The sequence below is a fragment of the Miscanthus floridulus genome, chromosome 2 (assembly GCF_019320115.1).
Source record: "Miscanthus floridulus cultivar M001 chromosome 2, ASM1932011v1, whole genome shotgun sequence".
Taxonomy (NCBI): Eukaryota; Viridiplantae; Streptophyta; class Magnoliopsida; order Poales; family Poaceae; genus Miscanthus; species Miscanthus floridulus.
In genome coordinates, this window is record NC_089581.1 from 171,367,008 (window position 1) to 171,383,160 (window position 16,153).

A 16,153-nucleotide genomic window follows, 5' to 3' on the forward strand; every position below is an offset into this window, starting at 1 on the left:
CTTAGGTTGCTTACTTGATCAAAGGCATTTATTACAATCACCAATAATATAAATTACAAGTTACGACCATTGCAATTTTAGTTATAAGCATGTGCAATATGCATGTCAAATCTGTGCAAGTGTCATTCTTGTATTAAGTTCATAGCTCAAGATTGTGATTTCTGTAGCGATGTTGTTGGTCTGACTGTGATTAATTTCAGAGGCTGCCTGTTTAGTTTTTAGAACCAGTGGCTATCTATTTAGTGAAATTTGGTAATACATTGAAGAAGCATGTTTTAGCCAATTATCTTGATGGATTGATAATGTTCTGTAGTCATACAAGAACAAATCTTTCTTTAACTTTTTCCTTTTTTTATATCTTTGTAGTAGTTGTAGGTAGTGTTTTATTTTGTCCTGTGCAGTATTTATTAAGTTTTAGAAGTAATTTATCTGCTGTGTGATATCTCAAAACTTTCTACATCTACTTGTCCTATCCAAATAAAAGCTCTCCTTTACTTCTCTTAGCCAAATAAATGGTCTAAACACCCTACTGAAAGAAAGCTGTGTTGAAATAGAAAATATCTTCCTCTAAATTTTATTCTAAAAATCATACATGCATGATGAATCCTGGGGCATTGGATGGTAATCTAATAGCCCCTAGTTCTCTATGAAGTTTGTGTGGCTGCCCATGCCTTGTTAACATTCTATTATTGGGTTTTTGTTGACTTCTAATGCACATCTAGAGTTGTATTAGCTGTAAGGGTTTTTTGAGATCACTGGTTGAGTTGATTTTATGTAGGTGAAATCCATCGATGACACATGCTATGCTAAAGAGTATCTACTAGAAGAGGCTTGTGCTCTTTTTAGGAGAACTTTGGATAGACGTGATTTCATCAGGACAAATGTATGTGTCTTTGTGCAATCCTTTGATTTGATCATTTCATTACTCTTGTATAATGAAATTTACATGATTCATATGTTACTATTAACTTGGCATTACAGGACATGGATAACATGTGCAATATTTTTGAAAACCACCATACAAGACTAGGCTTTAGGAGCCTAGGCACACTTGTTGCTAAGATGTTTATGTACATGCATAGGACTCATGTAATTAATCATGGTGGTGATGCTTCTGATGAGGCTGAGGGTTCTGCTGCTAGAGTGCCCCCTCCAAGACATGATGATGGTGATGATGGAGTTGTTGATGGTATCCCTGCTGAATATGAAGCTCCTCTTCCTTCTCCAGCACATCATAATGGTGATGATGATGCTGTTCATGCTGAATATGAAGCCCCACTGCCTTCTCTAGGACATTTTGTTGTGCAAGATGATGTCTTTGATACGGGAATGGCTGGTGATACAAGTAAAATAGCTGTGAAAGAAGTGGATGGTGCTGCTACTGCTGCAAATAATACCATTATTGAAGATGTGCATCCTACAGTTGCTGCTCCTACTGAAACAAATGAAGAAGAATGCTCTGTGACTGATAAAATTGAATCTGATGGATTATACGATGGATCTGGTGGTGAGAATTGTCGTACTTCTCAGTCAACTGAAATTATTCCTTCCAAAGACTCATTAGCTGAAGGTACATGGAATGTTGTGTAACATTTATTTCTGCATTTAGTTGATTTGTTTGTATGTGTGTTCATAATCTTATGATTATTTTCAGGTTCAGCTATAAGTAAAAGGAAGAGGAAAAGATGTGCATCACAATATTCGAGTGCCAATAGTGTAGCGTCTAGGACTCGACTCTCTCAACGTCTTGGCAAGTCCCCTCTGAGTCACATAAAAGATCATAATGCCAAGGTGAATGTTCCTATTTCTCATTTTATTTGTCTTCAGTTGTTTATTTTCTAAATTGTTGGGTCACTTTTGTCTTTTTAGGCAACTATGCCGGATCAAACTGGAAATGGATGTAACACGGATAATACTGTAGTTATTGAGGAAGACCAAGTGTTAACTACTAATGTTGCAACTAAACGTCAAAAGCTCCATCTAAAAGTGAGTTTTGCATTATTTGGTTCTTGTTTTTATATGCTTTTGTAGCTGTTCTGCTATTCCATGATCAAATAGGCATAGGTTCTAGCATATTTTTGCTGTTAGTAATATACACTACTAGGTATTGATGTAGTAAATGAAATACCCTACTGAATAGACTTGTTTCATTCTGTTCTCTATTGTTTAGGAAGGCGAAGCAACTAGTGCATATACTGCTTCCCCCTTGGTTCCTACTGTTCATGAAGGCAAGACAACTAATGCGGCCACTGCTATCCCCTTGGTTGGTACAGTTGAGAGGGCCCCAGGTTTGTCTCGCTGATGAAAAAAAATACTTTATGAAATCTAAGATATATGAATTAGGCTCATGTTTGAGCATGGTCTCTATGTAGGACAAACAGGAAAAGCACCGAGTCTAAGGAATGCTATTGGTTCTCTGAGTGGTCTTGGTCCTTGTGGAGTGGAGAATGCTCAAGCTGGTTCTAGGGCTGACTTGGATGAAAATGCAGTTTTTGCTCAAGATCTTAATGGTTAGTCCCTATTTTTTATGTTGCATTCTCTTTATCAGTAAATTGCACCTTTGTAATTCTGCAATTGTAGTATTTGAATTGTGCAATATGACTTTTTTATTTCATTTAAGTTTCAGCCTTCTTTATTGTCTTATATTTTTTTTGCTGGAAAAGCACCTGTCAAGGAACCTTGTCTGAAGACGAAGACTCCATTCTTTCTTAGCCCTAGTGTACCTTCGTTCAGAATGTTTGAAGAACTAGATGACTTAGGAAATTATGTTGTAGATTTTAACTTGAGGCGCCCTATTGGTACAACTTGTGATACATCTTGTCCTCTTGATAGAGCGTTGTCTATGGTACATGTCCTCTTCCATCTTGTTTATTCTTCCGATGCTAAGTCATTATATATTATATATATGAAATTTTATTTATTCTTTGTTGCTGCAGTTGAGTAGAGTTCCTACTTCAGGTCAGAAAGTTGGTGCTAATATGTCCCATAGAGGTGTCCCTGGAAATGTATGTTGTTTTGTTTCTGTAGATGCCAAGTAGTTTTGATGTACAAGGAATGTTTTCCCATCTGATTTAGTTTCATTTTTTCATATGTTGAAACCAAAAGCAACTTGAACTTGAAATCTAGGTCTGCATCTAAAGAATGGGTTTTTGTTGATAAGCCGACGTCTCCTAGAGGTGGTAATGTGAGCAATGAGGAGACCATTGGCACTAGAAATGCTGGGACTAAGATAAATGGGAATGTTGAAAATGTAATCCTCCCTATTGCGTTATATCGATTTTGTATTGTGATGTAACTTTTGATCTCTCTGGTCTTATTTCTGTATTTATTGTTGTTTTAGGACATTATCCGTATGGAGTCTTTACCTTTAACTGAATATTCTGGGATCGAAGAAGATCCAAGTCAACCTATTCCTCTTGCTGCAGTCAGTCTTTATGGAGATCCTATAAAAATTGTAAATAGGCGTACCTAATCTTATCATTCTGGAAAGTTTGTGGTGGGAGATAATGTGATGGTGCCTACTTCCTTTTGCTTTATCTTTTTTGGAGACATGGTTGTAGTAATGTTCATACTCTTGTGAACTAGTACTAGTGTTGTATATATATTTGGAGTAAATGCCCCCTTCTTTTTTCTTTATAAGTGTATCGTATTGTGTTTGTGTGATTTTTTGTGATGCAGTTTTAGGATATATTGAAATTATTAGATCCTTGCTCTAACACTATTAGTTTTTCCATTTTTCGAACAATTTTATGTGTTCCTTGTTGTATGTTTTGCAGACACCTATTCAATCACGTCTTCCATCCCATCGTGAAAAGTCTGTGGTTGGTGGGCCTTGCTTGTCTGTAAAGTCTGTTGGCAGCAATGGATTTGTATTGAACTCTGAGTCATCTAGTGAAGCTGTTTAGCAGTCTTTGAGTTCAAAGGTTGCTATTCATCATCCTAGACGGCTTGCGAAGCCCAACATGTACAAGATCAGCCCTTTTATCATCCCTCAATCCAAGATTAGTGTGTCCAAACTTGAATCTGATGTGTATGAAGCTATTTTGAAGATAGGAGAAAGCAGCGAACACTTGAAGTAAGTTTGAAATTTACACAATTTTCCCATTCTTAGCCTTCTGCAGCACCGTGTGTTAATACTTGTACCAATTCACTGTGAATTGTTTTGTTTTTATGTTTGTAGTCTAAAAGTGGTGGATTATGGGTTTGTTGTTGTCTTGTTGAGTGCACTTTCATCTTCTCTTCGGCCTGGCGAAAAGGTCAACCATTTTGTAGTGAACGCATTTTGCAAGCTGCTGTTCCTTAGAAAACACCCCAGGGATTCTAGAAAGCATTACTTCTTCTCTAAAGTTGGGGTTAGTAGTCGTTGATGTATTCTTTGTAAACTATATGTTTGCACTATATGGAAATAATATCGGTCAATTTGTTATTGTAGGATTATCTTATTGGAAATCATGGTCGTGATGATGAGAAGGAGAAGGAGCTATTTGAGACTACTGTGAGATGCTTTAAGGGTGCTCATCGTGCCAGGCCTTTAACATCCAGCGACTATGTGCGTAACATATCTTCTCTATTGTTTGAAAAAGAGTACTAGCATAAATGTTGTGTTCTAGTCCTACTATGTGATGTTACTAATAATCATAATGTTTGTTATTTTGTCAGCTCTATTTTCCAATACTCTTCCATGATCGGTGGTATGTTGTTGTACTGTATTTTAGCCTAAGATGGTGTATAATCTTGGATTCATGCACATGTGCTTTGGAGTAGACTCAGCTTTCCACAAAGCTGTGAAAGATGAATTTGTAAGTATCAGTTTGTATTTGTATATGCACCATTTGTCTTTTTTCAGTATTGCAGTGGTAGTTTTTCCCATTATTTTCAGTGCTACAGTAGTTTACTATATCCTTCATCGAAACAAATATTATTTTGCATGGTGTAGTCATTTTCTTTTTGCCTGATTTGTAGCTAGACAACTTGGCCACCATCTGGAAACAAGTTGTTAATATCGACTATGGCTTACATGCATTCCATGTCTTCTTTGGAACTATACCCAGCAATATGATAAGTATGTGATTGAAATGTAGTCCTTTGATTTATATAGATCATGTGGATTTTGTTTGTGCTTATAGTCCCATTGTTTCCTATTTTTTCCTTTTTCTTTTTCTTTTTTCAGCATAATCAATGATAGTGGTGTGTATGCTATAAAGAATCTAGAGCATTTTGAAGTCCATCTGAATATGTTGGAGAAGTACACCGAAGATGATATTAGTCAACTTCGCATCAAACTTGTTAATGACATGGTTTTCAATGAATACAATAGTGCATATGATGGTACATGCAAAGTGAAGGAGGTAATATTAGTTCCAATGTCACTTTGTTTATTATAACTTCATGTTTTTGAATCTGATTGTTTGTTTCTATTTTTTTCTTTCTCAGGTCTCTGGCAATTTGAATCAGGGAGCATGATTTGAGGCTTGTCTCTAGATCTTGCGTTTAGGTCAATATAGGGTGTAGGTTCTTACTATGAGTGCATGCCACTTTGTAAAGAAGTAGCTAGTTTGGTGAGAGCATTTGATGCTAAAGTGGTTGTAAATTTTAATATACATTGAAGAGGCTAAAGTAAACAAGATGATAATATTCTGTTGGATTGCTAATGTTAACTCTTTTGTACCCATTATTCTAGTTTTATGGGTTTCTCTATAAGTGTTTTTTGTTGTGTACTACTAACCTTTTATAGGGAAGACAAGGAGAAGTTTGAGGGTTGTGCATGTTCCTCTTGTCTTCTTGTTTATAGATAGTTCAATTGGGTCTTGTGTTATATTATTATGAGTTTGATTTTGTTCTTACAGACCAAGATGTTGAAGTATGACTTTTGTGCATGGATACTAGAAGCACCATGAGGGTACGCGGTCAGTTAAAGTCCAACCAGCATCTTATTGAGATCCTTTGTCCTCAGTACCATGGCAACAGGTGAGTTTTGCATTTTTAAATTTAGTCTATGTAGCACTTGCTTTTTAACTCATTGATAGTTGTTGAATTGATCATATGATGACAATATGAGTCGCCTTGTTATATGTTTCTTGTGATTTCTTTGTTATTTGTGATTGTGCTTACTCTCACCTAGTTTGTATCCTTGTCCTTCCATAGAAAGAAATTGTCCTTTGTGATTTATGCTAACACACCTTGTCTTATGTTTGTTGTGTTATGTGTCAGCCCACACCAAGTTTTTATCCTTGTCCTTCCATAGAAAGAAATTATCCTTTGTGCTCTGTCCTATGTGATCTGTGTTTGTGTTAGATGAAGGTTTGTGGAGGTAGGCCAAGATGTGGGGGTTGTTCCATCTGTGTTTTTCAACAAATTCTATGCTTGGTCTGAATATATCAGAGTATTTGTTACTGCATAGTTCACAGGAGGTTCGATGGCCTCATCAACAATTGTTATGTGTTTTTCTTGATCTAGAATGATTTCATCATTTAGTTGTCTTTCCTGTTCTGTATATTCTGTGCAACCATTTCTTGCATATTGATTATATATGCAACCATGCTTTTATTTAATTTGGTTGTTTTCTTTAGGGGTTTAAGAATTTTTCCAAGTCTGCAAGAGAACTAGTAGACCGAATGCAGAAGATTGATAGTCCATGAGGAAGTAAGTTTATCCATTTGCCTTTGTCGTTACAGTTGGATCTGATTTTCCCTTTGCTTTTGTCTTATGAACTGCATTTAACATGCAGTTCTACTTGTGTCCGTGGTACCTTGCAGTATATTATACTGTAACCATGCTGCCATGCTTGCTAATATTTATGTCAACTTTTTCCTATGTATTGTGATTTGACTACATTATCTTGTTTGTTGGGTTTGTCTGTACAGGAAGATGGGAAGGCCACCTAGCTCCAATTCTGCCGATATCAGGAGTGGGAGGCCACCTAAGCAAGTTAGAGCAGAACATGCCATTGCTCAAGCAGAGGGTCGCCTTTCTTGATATTGCTAGGATTTGTGAACTCTTTGTGTGAGTGATTGAAATATTTATGTGTTGATAATTTTAGTTGTGAAGCGTGATGGTAATTGTTATAACAAGGATGACTCAAAAGTTGTTATTTTTTTGCAGCTTGCAACAAAAAAGAAAAATAACAATCCAATTGAAACCATGGATGAAGCATATGGTAGGTATGTATGTCTGCACCAAGTTCTCTTAGCAGTAGCAGTAGTTGTAGGCCACTGCATATGTAAACCAAACAACTTAAATATTCAGTTATGTAATTGCAGTTTGATGTAATGTAAATTGCAAGTGTAGGGCACTGCAATTTTAGTTATGAGCACGTGCAATCCATGTTTTATCAAGTTGCGGCCCAGTAGTCTCTTCCAGTAGCCTCAGATAGATACATTTCATTGTAGGACTAAAGATATAATAGTACTGAATTTACAATTGCTCTATTACTAATAAATTACATAAATTATTTGGCCACTGTAGTTGCAGCTATTAGCATTCCATCTCTTGTTTTTGGTTTTCTCAATTCTTGACTTTCCCCTTCTTTGGTTTGCTTGCTGCACTTGCACTGCTACTATTTATTGGTGTTGTCAACATCTCCTGCATGATAATATCAACACCATTAGATGAATATACATATGAAGAAGTGACATCTGTTGTTGTAGTGCTAACATTTACTTTTTGCCTATGTTTCTCTGTGTTACCTGATTTCCTTTTCTTTGTTTTTTTGGCACAAGAGGAAGATGCTTTTTTGGCTTGTCTTGATGTTATGCCCTCCTTCACGACAGTGTGTATAGGTAAAGTTGCTTTTTGCTTTGCTTCTGATGTCCTCAACTATTCCTATTTGCCTGGTCACTTTCTTGGGCCTTCCTCTTTTCTGAGCATTATTAGGGTCTTGCAAAAGCATTGTATCACTTTCTTGAGCTGATTCTGTTTGAGGTAGTCTGACTACATCATTAGCATCTTGCAAAACATTAGTACCACTTTGTTGAACAGATTGTGATTGTTGCAGTCTAACTTCATCGCTGGTTCATTGAGTTTTCTTTGCATTCGCTCGGCTTCTTCTAGAACATAGTTGAATGTTTTCATTGTTCTTGATCCATCTGAAGCAATATTGCTCAACTTGTTTGACAATATGTTGTGCCTCAATGGCCTGCTCTTCTCAATCTCTATTTCTGGTATAGTATTTTGCCTTGTCAACTGTTTCCTCTCTTTAGCCCTCCATCTTTCAATAAAATAACTGTCATCTAGCTGAGATATATTTAGGTTTGTGAGCACCTTGATGATATGGCAGCATATTATACAATCTTTTTCAAATTTGCAACACAGACATCTGTAGTTTTTCTATGTCAAGTCTACTGTCACAATGTATCTCCTTATTCTGAACTCAAACTGCCTATGGTACTCTGATTTTAACACTGCATAAACTTGATCTTTCTGAAGTTCTTGAGCCTCATACTTTGTTGCCAATATGAGCTCCTTTTGAAACTTGAAGAATATCTTTCTGTTGTATAGCCTTGCAGCCTGCCTTTCGAACTCATATGCCATACTCAACCAAGGCATTGATCTAGTTTCAAAGTCCTGTTCTGCTTGATTCTTTTCTGTTGTATCTGAAATTCTTTGGAACTCATTCATAAATCTCATAATACTATACCTTGGTGTGACATCCAGTTTGAATAATGCATTTGTGCCTTCACTTCTCGCTGTAGAGTTGATGAAAGGGAAGAAATGCTTCTTGAAGTAACATGGAACAAAATTTTCCCTATTAAACCACATGTCATCAAGGTATCTGAAGCCACCGACATCATATGTTTGTGGCAACTTCTTGTATAAGTACTCAAACTCTGTTTCGGTCAATGAGTTCCTAAGAATGTCAAAGAGATCGTCATGCAGCTTCTTGTTCCTTTCCAATGAAAATATCCTGCCACCTTTCTCCTAAGCTTTCTTCACAATGTGGAAGAAGCAGTTCTGATGAATAGTGTCTGGTAGAACGTTTCTAATAGCAGCCTTCATTGCTAGGTCCTGGTCAGTGATTATAGTTTTAGGGTGCTTTCCTCCCATACAAGTCAGCATTGTCTGAAACAACCACTCAAAAGTTTCTGTAGTTTCATCCATTATGAAAGCGCAGCCAAACAGGCAATTGTCCCCATGACCTGTAATACCAACAATTGGTGCAAACTTGAGGGAGTACTTGTTTGTATTGTAGGTTGTATCAAAACTGATGCAATCTCCAAATTCCTCATAGTACCTTCTGCTTGTACCATTGGACCAGAAAATGTTTTTCACTTTGTTGTTTTCATCTATGGAAAACTTATAGAAGAACACTAGGTCCTCAGCCTATTTCTTAGAGAACCAGTCATACACTTGCTGCATGTCATTATCCGATGTTGCCTTATTTATCTTTGTCTTCTCGTTGCTGATATGTTTCTTGTTGTATGGAGTGACATCCCCTCTTATATAAGATAGAACTGCCATAATCTTCCTATCTGGTAGGTTCACTTTGTTGAATGTTGCAATAAGTTCCTTCACCATTTCAGTCATCCTAACCTGTGAAAACAGTTTATTCTTCTGATCCTTGCTTGCAAACGCATGATTATGCTCAAGATTCAACCTGGTTATTGTCCATTCTCCATTCTGTAGTGTGACAACAAGTTCAGCGGGGCACTCAGTTGGTACAAGCGTACTTGTTTTCCTTTTGTTTGGCACAGGATTAGGTGTTGGCGGTGTACCAGAAATCTTCTTTTTGTTATTTCTTGCGCTTTAGACTCCTGAAACATAAATCTTCCTTTTGTTGTTTCTTGTGCTTCGTACTCCTGAAACATCAGTGCTATCACCCTCCTTTCTCTTACTAGACAAGTTACACTTGTATGTGACCCTTGTTACCTAGCCATAGTTGTGACCTTTCTTGTCTTGGCACTTGTATGTGTGCCATTTGACCAATGAAAACCCGACTATAAATGCGTAGTCATTGTAGAAACTGTACTCATCTTCTGTTGTTTTGAATTTCATGCCTAGCTAAGGAGCATGCCTGCTAGCATGTTCGTGAGACAAACACTCAGCTGCCATAATACTTTGGCTTTCAATCTGAATTGCCCTGAGCTCTTCTTCATCTTGTTCTTCACTTGCTACTAGATGTTGTTTTGTCATGTTGCCCTCTGTATCTTGCTCCCCTTCACTGCCTTGTTCATCTTGTCTTTCCTCATGTACCATGTTTTCTTCATTTGCAAACTCTGGTACTGCTTCTGATTCTTCATTTCGCAGGCCGTCTACATCATCTTGTGGTGGATCATAGATTCTATTGGTAGTGATGAACATCTGGTTGTTTTCACCGGTAAGGAAAAAGGTGTACTGTTAGATATTTCATCTTGTATTGTAGCAAACAAAGTAATTTAGCTGTATATGTAGAGAACAAGTAAATACCTCTAGTGGAAATGGCTCATTGAGTATGTCCATGAAACTTCCTGTCATTTCAGATGACAAAAATTCTTCATAATTCTGATTTGAAGATTTAGCCTAAGCTATGACTTGGTTCATAAGGCTTGTATAGCTTGATCCGCCCCGTGATAGTACATAACTTGTTCCTCCTGGTGATATGATCTCCTGCAAATTTTGGGGTTCACCGTTACAATAAAATCTTAGTTCTTTTGTTAGTACCCATTTTTTAAAAAAAATTGTGAAATGCGAGTGTTAGGAATCTCACTTCTTGTCTCTGCATTTCTTGTTCTTGTCCATAGCTGTTGTAGTTCACTGGTGGTATTGAGCTCTGCTGTTACAGCATGAGGTCAGTCAAATGCCAAGGAGATAGAGAGGAAGACAAAGTAGTGGAATAACACATTGAAGCAAGACAAAGTAAGTCAAATTTGTAGTGCCTACTGCATTATTATTATTATATTTTTTTGCACAGGGTTTGATGAACTTATATATGTCACACTGACAATATGTGTTATAAGTTGAATTCCTTTTTACCTCATGAGTATTGTTGGCATTTTCAATGTTTGTATGAAACATGTAGTAGCTCTCAGGATTGAATTCCACTTCTCTTTCGGACGCACCCTACATATGAAGAAGACTATCCTGTCCATAACAATTGTAGTCCAGTAGTGCTGATGAACTATCTTGTTCATTACAAACAAACAAAAAGAAACTCAAATATCAGTAGTTGCAATTAGGAATAGTCTAAATTACAAGTTTGTAGCATTGCAAATGTAGTTTTCTTAATATGTAATAACTGCAATTTTTATTTACCTCATTAGTATAATTGGGGTTTACAATGTTTGAATCAAAATTGTAGTAACTTTGAATATTGGCTTCTAAATCTCTTGCTAAAGCACTCTGCATATATTAAGATAAACCGATTAGTGAAAGCAACACTGCCAAAGCACTCTGCATATAATAAGATAAATCAATTTTTCAAACCTGTTCACAATGTATGTTAGCTGTTATCTCTGATAATTGTGTAAGTTCCAGTCCAGTGTCATCACATCCAATACCCATTTCCCTTAAGAAGTCTTCATCTCCTATTTGATGCAGTCCTTCATTATGAACCTACATAAACATGCAACAAACTGTTATTTTTAGGTGTAAGAAGATCTTTTGCATTGCAGTCAGCCAGTGGACAATGACATTTGTGGTGGTCATCTAAACTTACAACCAAAATAAACAAGCAAAAAAGAAGGGTGTCTGCCTCTATTGCAATTCTGTCATGTGCAAGGAATTCCACAAGCTGATCAATTTGTGATCAAGTTGCCTCTGAGTTCTTTACAAGTTTCCCCAAAATCCTATACAAGTTACCTCTAAATCCTATACTAGTTGCCTCTGAATTCTATACAAGTTCCCCCTAAATCCTATACAAGTTGTCTCTGAATTCTATACAAGTTACCCCTAAATCCTTTACAAGTTGCCTCTGAATTCTATACAAGTTGCCCCTAAATCCTATACAAGTTGCCTAGGTTCATAACACATTGTTCTTGTAGTCATCAACCACCATGTAGGCATGGATCCCACTAGATTTGCTCTATGGTCACTGTTATGATTTGTAATTGTTGGAGACATATAACTGGAAATCTAAATTGGTTTGACAAGTGTACTTTACTTTGGATAACTATAGAGCTATAGCAACAGCAACAAAGAAGACAGAAGCAAGATGGTTACGGTTCAGGTGTTTCAGTGAACTGATGCAATGAGAAAAAGGAGATGAAGGCAAGAAATAGAATAATCTTGCTGGTTAGTACCTTTTTCCTAGGCAGATCATATCATTTGCCCTTGTTCATCTTCTTGTGTTTTACCTGTGCATTTATTCTTTAATTTTCGCTCTTCTCTCCTCTCTAATTCCCCTTCTAGATCCAGATTGATCGGGGGTTTTTCTTTCTTGCTGGAGGGTGTAGTGGCAGAGCTGTAATTTCTGTGTACTGTTTAATTGGGCCGAATAGCTGCTTTGTGGGCCGAATGAGTAGTTATTTGATATAGCGGGTATCGGATCTTGCACCCGTTAAGGTTTGGCGGGCCCGGTAGCTGCTTTGGTTGGGTTTGCGGGTTCATTTGCGGACCCGTTTTGTTGCCTGCTATAGAAAAACAACAGAGAACAGATCTGACCCTTGGATGCAGATCCAAGGGCCCTGGACGTCGCCTGAGATGGTTCATATATTTCAGGCGACTGAAATATAGCAACTCCTATACTTTTTATAATATATAACTATTTAGAGCCACATGTGTTGATTTTTTTCGCCTCTCATCTAGGTACAACTGTAGTATCTGTTCGTGAACAGACACACACCAACGCCACACACACACCACTCACACACACCACGAGTACACAAACAGATCCTACAACTACACCTAGATTCTAAGATCGTGTCCTTTGTGGGATCACCAGATCCATGGATCCGTAGACGACGACGTGCGACGCCACATGTGTTGATATTCTTTGATTAAGTGCATTTTTTTTTGGACCGGGAATAACAGGGAACACGTTGGCATCCAACGCCCAGGGCATGCGTTTGGCGCTGTTGCCCCATTCGGCAACCGAGTTTTGTAACAAGAAGAAAGGAGAGAGCATCTCCTTCCCGTCAAAGGCCTGAAATAAACCTCCAAATGCACGCAAGAAATCGACCACATGTCAACGTGAGACATGCGTCAATGCCTGCCAGTCTGCCACGAATCTCCTCCAAGCTCCAATGCAAGTACGTACCGTACGTACGCTATGAACACATCCCGCTTCCAAATATCTGCATGCTGCACTGCACAGCACCTTCACAGCTAGCTGCACTTGCCTATAAATAATCGGCAGATGCCAGTGTGCTAAACCAAGCTTAGTGGACTCGTCGTGTCAGCGCGTCACACTGCTCGCTACCCAGATAGCTCGTGTCCAGAGCAAAGCTGAAGTCGGCAATAATGGATCGCCGCGTGAGCCTTGCCACCCGGAGCGTGCGCGTGCTGATCCCCGACCAGCTGCCGACGCTGTTCGAGCCGCAGAAGTCGGTGATGACCCCGCATGTCCGCGCAACCGTCGTTGGCGACGAAGACGATGCGCCGCCGCCGGAGCGCCGGCTGACCATGCTGGCGCTCCAGCTCGCGGTGCTCGAGAAGGCGGCCAGCCGGCTCGGCACGCTGGGCTTCATCTGGGCCACGGTCGTGCTGCTCGGCGGCTTCGCCATCACGCTGGGCCAGACCGACTTCTGGTGCATCACCACCCTGCTGCTGGTGGAGGGCGCCCGGATCCTGGGACGCAGCCACGAGCTGGAGTGGCAGCACGAGACCACGGGCCGCGCGCCCGTGTCGTGGGCCGTCGGCCGCGTCTTCCATTGGCTGCAGCTGCTGTCCGCGTCCTCCTGCGCCGCGCTCTCCCTCGTCCGCCTCGTCCACCAGCGCTACGGCGGCAGCGAGGAGGCCCGCGTCAACCGCCACTCCGCGCTCGACATATTCTACGGCCTCGCGCTCGCCGAGGCCCTGCTGTTCCTCGTCGAGAAGGCGCTGTGGGAGTGGAGGGTGGGCCACCACCGCCTGCTCGAGCGCGTCGCCAAGGACTGCCACCTCGCCACCGCCTGCCGCGCCGTCGCCGTCCGCCGCTTCTTCTACGACTCCTACTCCCGGTGCCTTAACGGCAGCATCTTCGACGGCCTGCACATGGACCTCGTATCCTACGCCGACGACCTGCTCACGGCGGGCTCGCACGACGAGCAGCGCCTCGGCGCCAGCATCCTAGCGGCGCTCGTCGAGTCCGACCGCTTCGCCGACGCCACGCTCCGCAAGATCGGCACGTCCGGACCCGCCATCGAGCGCCTTATCGAGATGCTCAGCTGGAAGAACGCCTCGGAGAAGGACGTGCGCCGCTCTGCGGCGGTCGTCGTGTTCATGCTCACTGGAAGGAAGGTCAACGCGCTCCGCGTCACCGGCATTCCCGGCGCCATGGAGTCCGTGGCTTCCTTGCTCTACGCCGACTTCGACGAGCTCAACCTCCTCGGGCTGTCCATCCTCAACAAGCTAGCGCGCGACCACGACAACTGCGACAAGATCGGGAAGACTAGGGGCCTTCTCGACAAGATCATCTCCTACTCGGGCATAATAGCAAACGGGCCGGCGACGGGGCCGCCGACAGACATGCGCCTCAAGGCGGTGAAGCAGTCGCTCCGCGTTGTGAAGAGGCTGGCGAGCACGACGGGGACCACCGGAAAGGTGCTCCGGAGGGAGCTGTCTGACATTGTGTTCACCGTGAGCAACGTCAGGGAGGTGCTGCAGCAGCAGCACGACGAGAAGGACGTGTCCGAGCTGCACCGCCTGGCGATCGAGATACTGACGAACCTCGCCATGGACGAGGAGGCGAGGGAGATGATCGGCGGCACGGGGGGTGTGCTCAGCACGCTGGTGGCGATGTTCTTGCCGGAAAAGCAGGAGGCAGCGCCCGACCGGCACAAGGACGCTGTCCGGGTGGAGGCCGGCGAGGCTCTGGCGATGCTGGCGCTCGACAGCCGCAGGAACTGCGGCGCGATCATCATGGCGTTCGGCGGAGGTGTGGAGCGGCTGGTCGAGGCGCTGAGTGATCCCGTCGTCGTCATCAGCGCCGCAAGGATCCTGCGCAACCTGTGCACCTACGCTGGGGACGAGTGGCAGCTTACACTGAGAGGAGTCACCGCCGGCGCCACCAAGGTAGTTTCTGGCAGTACACTCTGTGCACAGTGCATCGGCTATGGTGTGATTGGTCATCAACCGTTTCCTAATCTTTTTTCTTTCTTCGTTCTGAAACACAGGTGCTGCGCAGTATCATGGTGGAGAAGACGAAGCTCCTCAACATCTCCCTCGGCCTCGCGGCGCAGATGTTCCGGTTCATGCAGCCTGGGGAGCTCCGGGCGAGCCTCGCCACGGCGGGCGTCACGGACACAGCGCTGGCGCGGACGCTGGTGCTGGTCCTGCGGGAGTACAGCCGCCCGTCCCTGGAGGTGCCGCGCATCCGGCTGTACACGCTGGAGCTCGCCATCGCGTTGATGCGGTCGGACGCGCGCTTCGTGTCGCTCTTCGTGGAGCTCGGGATGGAGGCCGAGCAGAGGCGCGTCGCGGAAACCACCTCCGGCCTCGAGCGCTTCAACGTGTTCTCGGGCAGCGTCGGGCTCAGCCGCCGCGCCGTCAGCGTCGGCTCGCTCGTCGACTCCGCCATGGAGCTCATGAGCCAGCAGCAGGCCTGCACATCACGGTCACAGATACGCTGAAAAGTGATTTACACGGCTGAAACAGTTAATTATTTTTACTCTGTATTCGGTTTGATTGTGCCGTATTTGCATGGTAGTACTTCTGTATGCTTATGCTTTCTTGTATCACTGTATTCGTTATTGTGTGAAAGTGCAATAAAGGGTTATCATGGCTATACTTCTTTTGCCTTAAAATAATTACACATTTCACTTCTAAAAAAGTCAAACTTTTTTACGTTTAACTATATATATACTAGAAAATAATATCAACAACAACAAGGGACATACACAAGATTTAACCTGTCATCGACATCTTTGTTGATGAGGAAGTCACAAAGGTTAAGTCTCTTTCAACTCTATTCTCTTCTCGAGTGAATCACAAAGTCAAGTTTAAGAATCTTCACTAGCATCTTGGGGGCAATACAAATCTACCGGTGGTCATCGCAACATTTGGATGCTCTAGAACAACGGTTAGCCAGAAGAAACGTGATTGT

General features: G+C 41.7%; 1 protein-coding gene across 1 annotated transcript; it reads left to right on the forward strand.

Annotated features, from left to right (window-relative positions):
• Positions 1-13,337: 13,337 nt before the first annotated feature.
• LOC136535701 (uncharacterized) lies at positions 13,338-15,831 on the forward strand. The gene is made up of 2 exons (XM_066528075.1): positions 13,338-15,123; positions 15,225-15,831. The coding sequence occupies exons 1-2, from the start codon at positions 13,372-13,374 to the stop codon at positions 15,678-15,680; spliced, it is 2,208 nt and encodes a 735-aa protein (XP_066384172.1). The 5' UTR covers positions 13,338-13,371; the 3' UTR covers positions 15,681-15,831.
• The last annotated feature ends 322 nt before the right edge of the window (positions 15,832-16,153 follow it).

What these genes read in the sequence shown, in the direction of transcription:
- LOC136535701 (XM_066528075.1), top strand. Translation starts at nt 13,372, where the DNA reads ATGGATCGCCGCGTGAGCCTTGCCACCCGGAGCGTGCGCGTGCTGATC. An exon ending in TCACCGCCGGCGCCACCAAG is followed by an intron (nt 15,124 to 15,224) that starts GTAGTTTCTGGC and finishes TCTGAAACACAG; the next exon opens with GTGCTGCGCAGTATCATGGT.